The sequence below is a fragment of the Monodelphis domestica genome, chromosome 7, assembly GCF_027887165.1.
Source record: "Monodelphis domestica isolate mMonDom1 chromosome 7, mMonDom1.pri, whole genome shotgun sequence".
Lineage (NCBI taxonomy): Eukaryota > Metazoa > Chordata > Mammalia > Didelphimorphia > Didelphidae > Monodelphis > Monodelphis domestica.
Genome location: NC_077233.1, coordinates 289,705,230 through 289,711,229, shown reverse-complemented (window position 1 = coordinate 289,711,229; position 6,000 = coordinate 289,705,230). Strand labels below are relative to the sequence as shown.

At 44.9% G+C, this 6,000-nt stretch overlaps 1 protein-coding gene across 2 annotated transcripts in view; it reads right to left on the bottom strand.

The window, feature by feature from the left end:
- Positions 1 to 1,895: 1,895 nt before the first annotated feature.
- PRDM6 (PR/SET domain 6) overlaps positions 1,896 to 6,000 on the bottom strand; it is a 147,325-nt gene continuing 143,220 nt past the window's right edge. For both annotated transcript variants that reach the window (XM_001363514.4, XM_056804508.1), the window contains one exon: positions 1,896 to 4,211. In XM_001363514.4, coding sequence (XP_001363551.1) covers positions 4,097 to 4,211 — 115 coding nt within the window. In that variant the 3' untranslated portion in view covers positions 1,896 to 4,096. The remainder of the gene's footprint in view (positions 4,212 to 6,000) is intronic.

Genomic DNA, 6,000 nt, shown 5'->3' with positions numbered 1-6,000 from the left:
ACATATTAGCACCTGGAAATGATTTCATTTCTCCTGGAATTACCTAGCACAGCACCTTGTCCGAATCTCAGAAATATGGATTGACTAAACAAATAAATGAAGGCCAATGAGTGGGATGACACAGTCTCAGCTTTCTTTAAAAGAATGACTTGGAACGGGATGGATCGTGTCAAAGTCGAAGAAATTATTAGTTTCTAAGTTCCTGGAAGGTAGAAACCTGCATGTAAGCCTCCCAGAGTCCTCCAGATGGCTAACACCATGGCGCTAAGTATGTGTTCAGTTGAATTACGTCAATGAAATAAAACAGTTCCTGCATAACAGGTTATTTTCCCACTTGGGAAAAAAATTTCAGACAGTACAAGCCCTAAAGTTAATATTGAAGAGGGGATTGGCCACCTAGACTCGTCATCTCTGCTTCTCAGAACTGGCAGCTTGCTTGAGTTTGGGAGTCCTCAATGACAGTAAAGCTAAAGCGGATCAGGTGACTGCACGAAGTTCAGCACCTATTTGGTGGCAAACTGACCCAGGTCAAAATCGAACAGGTCAAAGTTTCCATATTGTTTAGTCATGGGGACAGGATCCACAAATGGTTCCTGTACTTCCAGCCTTGTAGAAACAGGAGGACCCCGTTTCAAACAAATAATAGTAAAATAAAATAAATCCTTGGAAAATACTCTTAAATGCCAAAGGAGGACACGGTCAAAGTCCAATTCCTGTCATAATACAGCAGTGCCAATATTCCCTTTGCCTTGCAATACTTTTCAGAAGATTTTTTGTCTAGGTAGTAAGTGAGGAAAACAGAATACATCCTTAAGTGGTGTGTCATGTACTGATAGAATATAGTCTTTTTATTTAAGTACAGATTAATGTCAAGGATGAACTGATAAAAGCTTACTGCAGAGAGGCATGAGATAGAGCAATATGGCGTCATGGCTTTCCATATCAACTATCTTCTTGCTTTAAACATTGGTCAATAGCCACTGGGAGTGCCTCTGGAACAACAATAACCATAAAGTGCCACTAGTGGAAACTAGTAATTGTCACCAACATTTCCCCGCTATGTGTTCTAGATTGTCAATTTTAAGTAGCACAGTATAGAAATGAAACCATGATCTTGATATTGAAATGTTTTAATTAGCCTTAAGTATCTGGATACCAAACATTTATTAAATATTATATGCAAGTGTTAGGTCCTGTATATTTCAGAAGAAGTGTTTTAATCCTGAATTATCTCAGGAATTGTCATAATTCTCCAACTCATTGTGAATGAATTAGAACTGGCATTGTTACAGACTTCTGTGATTTTCTTGGCAATATTAAATCTGCCAAGTGTCTTGATATGTCTGAAAAAGTATGTTTTTCTACTTCCTATTTGTTGAGACAGAAAATATTTGCTTGCCAAATTTGAGGGCAAATAAATGCCAAAACTTTTAATATTCAGTTAAAAGGGAAAAATAGATAAGTGGGGCCAGAATGTTAGAAAAGTTGGATGGAAATGGTTGCAAGTATTCCATGTGCATTCAACATCAGCTAGCATAGATTTCTGGGTTATAAGGTAAATTATAATTAAAACATTTTATTTCTTTTCCAGGACTTATGAAACGAGGAAAAAAAAACAATTCTCCCTCTCTCTCCCTCCCCTCTCTGTCTGTCTGTCTCTCCCTCTCTCTCTGTTTCTCTCTCCCCCCTCTCTCTGTGTCTCTCTCTCCCTCTCTCTCTCTCCCTCTCTCTGTTTCTCTCTCCCCCCTCTCTCTCTGTTTCTCTCTCTCTCTCCCTCTCTCTCCCCCCCCTCTCTCTCTCCCCCCCTCTCTGTTTCTCTCTCTCTCTCCCCCCCTCTCCCCCCTCTCTCTGTTTCTCTCTCTCTCTCTCTCTCTCTCTCTCTCTCTCTCTCTCTCTCTCTCTCTCTCTCTCTCTCGCTGTCCCCCCTTCTTTGCATTCAGAGACCAGGATTCATATCAAAGAAGCCTTGTTGAGCTGATTTGAATGGCTAAACCAACTCAAAAATCCAAGTAACACTCATTTTAGGTCCTTCAACTCTAATTATCCTATTTAAAGAGTACATCCAAAAGTGAGCCATCCTCAAATTATGGACTTCCTGCTTATTACATTTGCTTACATGCATTGAATTAAGCTCTGGGCACTTCCTCTCCTATGTCTTCCCCTGTAAGGCCAATTATGGAAAGTGGCAGCTCAGGTAGGCTTTCCCCCCTCAATTACCCAAGACGTTAATGCCTAGAATCGTTTTTATTGCATCAAGAAAAAAGGACAGCAAGAGAATAAGCATTGGGGGAGGATTTCACCAAGTGACTTAAGATTGAGGATTAGAGTCTGAATTGGACACTGTTTTCTGTGGCAGAAAAACTGCAGTAATATTTCCCAAGAACTCAGCGCTTAGTAAAGTCAAGCCATCGCCCTGTTATTCTACTGTAGAGATGTAAAGGGGGTGGGCAGAGAGCTTGGAGATGGGGAAGTAAAATTAGAACAAGGCCCGAGTTCCTGAGCAGGGGAAAGGAAAGCATTAATTCAGGGTAAGCATGTCGTTCTCTGTCCTTTTAAAAATCAATTGACACAGTGCACTATGCTTCTCTGGTGATGAAAAGAGAGAGCAAGTACTTTGTGGTAGTCACAGGAATGCCAGATGTTCCAGCTGTGTGTGTGTGAGTGAGTGACTTGGAAATGCTACAAGAGGCTTCCGTGGTCCAGAGGCCCCTTGGAGAACAGTGCAGAGTGAGGAGCTGGTACCAGGCTTGGGCTGAAGCAGAGGAACAATGGCTGCAGGAGTGGGAAGGCAGAGGCGTAAAGCCCCTCCTGAGCTACCAGGCAATCCTAGGTCAAGCTCCATAGCATGAGACAGGTCTGTTGGAGGGAGAAATTGAGCATCTCTCCCCAGGAGATGCCACTTCTTTACTCTCCCAGAGAACAATTGGGAAGTTTGGCCCCTGGAGTTTTAGCCTGCCAATCTATCAGTCTGTAGGGAGAAGAATTAGCCAAGGGCCTGAGGATTTGGGCAGAGAATTCCCATGAATGAGCGAGCTCTGCAGCTCTGTGCTGCTTGGCTTCTATGGCTTAATAGCCCCCTCACTGCCCTATTCTCTCAGTGCGTCTTCGATAAGGAGAGCCCCAACCCTCAGCCAGTAAATGAGAAAGCATCTACGCCTCCCCCCAGACATGGCGGGGCAGCAAAGAGAACAAACGCTTGGAAGACTGAGCCTTGGGTTCTCTGGGCCTCTGCAGCACTTTTCTACAAGTGCTTGAAGCCTAATATTGGCCATCGGGCTTCATGCTGACAATTTTTATTTAGCGTTTTCGAAGCCAAAATGTTACGGAAAACCAGTTTTCTTTACTAGCTGATTTGGAACAATAATGCTGTTTGATGAAGCTGAAGTCCTAAAATACCCCCTGACAGAACCAAAAATAATTCCTCTGTCCCTCCCCCCGTCTCCCTGTCTTCCATTTTCCATCTTCTTCTTCCTTCTTCTGGGGGGCTCTTCTGCGTCAAGACCAAGCTGCTGAGGGAGTGGAGCCACGTACAAAGTATGGAAGGGCAAGCACAGAAACTACGGGAAGGAAACAGCTTTCAGTCTGAAGGGGAAACTCGTGTTCCCAGAGGCCCCCTTCAGGTGTGGTCACTGCCAGTAGCAAGCCAGACCAGAATGAGCCAGCAGAAAGGAGGCCTTTGCGTCTGGGTCCACCGAGTCACGACACTAAAAAGGAGAGCGAGAAACGAGTCCGTTGTGCATTCCCAGTCCTCGGCGTGGGCAGAAGAACCCCTCCGATCCCCCACTTTGGTTCTGAACAACAACTCTTCAAAGCTCTTAGAAAGAAAGCAAATGCATGGAGGGACCAGCGATGGGAGCTGTCCCAGGTTCCGTGTCCATGAAGCCAGTCTCATCCCTAGTCATAAATAAATAAGTTCTTTCCTGGTCTCACGTCCATGCCAGGATCAATAGCTCTTAACATCTTACTTATTTTATTACTGCTTTTGGTTTTCTGGGGCTGATTGAAAGTTGCTCAGAGGAAATCTTTGGTTTTGCTTAAGTGTCCGTGACATTTAATCATGACTTTCCTTGCAGTTTAATTCCAACCAGTCAATCAGTTAATCCACTTCAATTGATTCTGGGCTCTCTGTTATTGGCTTGCACTCATTGGGCATCCGCTGGTGTCGACTCAGCTGGGTGGCCTGCGTGAAGCTCCTCTCACACCTCTCGCACCTGGTGGAGGCAAGAGAGAAAATTGAGACCAGGGAGCTGCTCCTGGGGGGTGGCGGGCTTTGTCTCATCCTGCCTAATCAGAACAGACACTCCAAAGTGGCTTCCGATTTTACCGGCTCAAGAGGTTTAATTGGTGGCTCCTTCCAAGGCCTTGACGCCCATGATGGGACAAGGCCTGTCTGATTCAGAGCAGAGGGATCTGTCACTAGGCAGGGGAAGGTGATTTCTCCAGAGAGGCCTGTCCTGCTGCAGCTCTGATCACTGTCACTTCAAATAGATAGAGAACAAAAAGAGATTTTTAGGAGTGAGCCATCAAAGAAGCAGCTCGTCTGCAGTTTTCTGCTCTGTAACCCCAAGAAGGAATGGATGACAAATAGAATTTCACCTTCTGCTAATTTAAAATCAGGCTTTCTGCTTCTGTAAGGACGGGAGCCCCAGCGCCATCATCTCCCGGCTGGGGAACCAGAGGAAACACTGCCCTTGTCTGCCAGGGCTGGGGGCACTAGTGGCTTCCATGAACACAGCCCAACTTTACTTTGGGCAGAAAGACAGCATTTACTCATTTGATGGCTTTTTACAAAAGCCCAATCATGTGGGCACCATCCGCAAGTTCAGCTGCCCCCAGAACGCAGGTCAAAATGGAAGCTCCTCATCTTCACCATATCTCCAATATCTAAGCGAAGTCAGAATGCCAGCTAAGAGAGCTGGGGGCATCCTCTGGCCATGAGCCACTACAGATGTCTGCTGGGCTTTCCTCTATGCTTACTCACTTAAAAACTAGGCTTGCTTCTAAACTCTGATGACCACCAGCAGAAAGGATTTTTTTACATACAAAGGAGGGACATTGTAGGCGGTCAGTGGTGCCCAGCGTCCATGGCATAGCCAATTACCAGGAATGACTATTCCATACTGTGCCAGTCCTTCAGACTCATCATTTCCCTTCCCCACATCTTCCAAGACAAAGAAGCTGCAGGGAGGGGATTTCCACTCTCCTTGTCCGGGACGTTGCTCCTGTTTTCTGGTACCAGGTGCTATTTGCACTCTGGGCGAAAAACCTCAGCAGTGGAGTCACCATCATGAATTGAGCCATTCCTCTTCCACCAGCAGGGGCTGAGGCAAACAATGACCTCCCCCTCAGGGCCATCTTGCTTTCTACTCTTCTCTAAAGCCACCCAAACAGCTAGGTGGCAGATTTAAGCCAAGTACTGGCACATAGTTCTGAACATTTTCCAGAGCTTTTAATGAGGGATTGTGTTAGGGAGTTGGAATTCTTAGATTATGTATTCATTCATCAGGGTTCCTGCACCTGCTGAGCATGTCAAGTGTGCATAAGTTGTGCTTCTTTGATTGTCTTTCAGGGCTTATTTTTAGCAGCCTGCTTCACTGTTAAAAACTGCACTGTGATCTTGACAAATGTAGAATGTCAGCTTTAATGTATCAGACCTATCAGCTCAATGAAAATAACTCAGAAGTATTGATCACCTAATGATTTTTGGGGTATTCATTAACGTCTCGGTGCAGATCATCTTCCCTCCAGAGCTTCTGAAGTGCTGATGACACATTAGTGTATTGCTGATTGTTTATTAGAAAACTGATTAGTTACTGGATTAGGGTGTCAAAATATACTACCTTTCATTGCTTGACAAACTTTCAAATTATGAGATTCCTTTTTATCATGAAGGCACTGGAATCAATTTCCGTGCGAGGATTAGCTTGGACAATCGGGAAGCCCAGCACTACACCTAAGCTGAGATTTTGGCTTTCTGATGCTGGGACACAGCTGGAATAC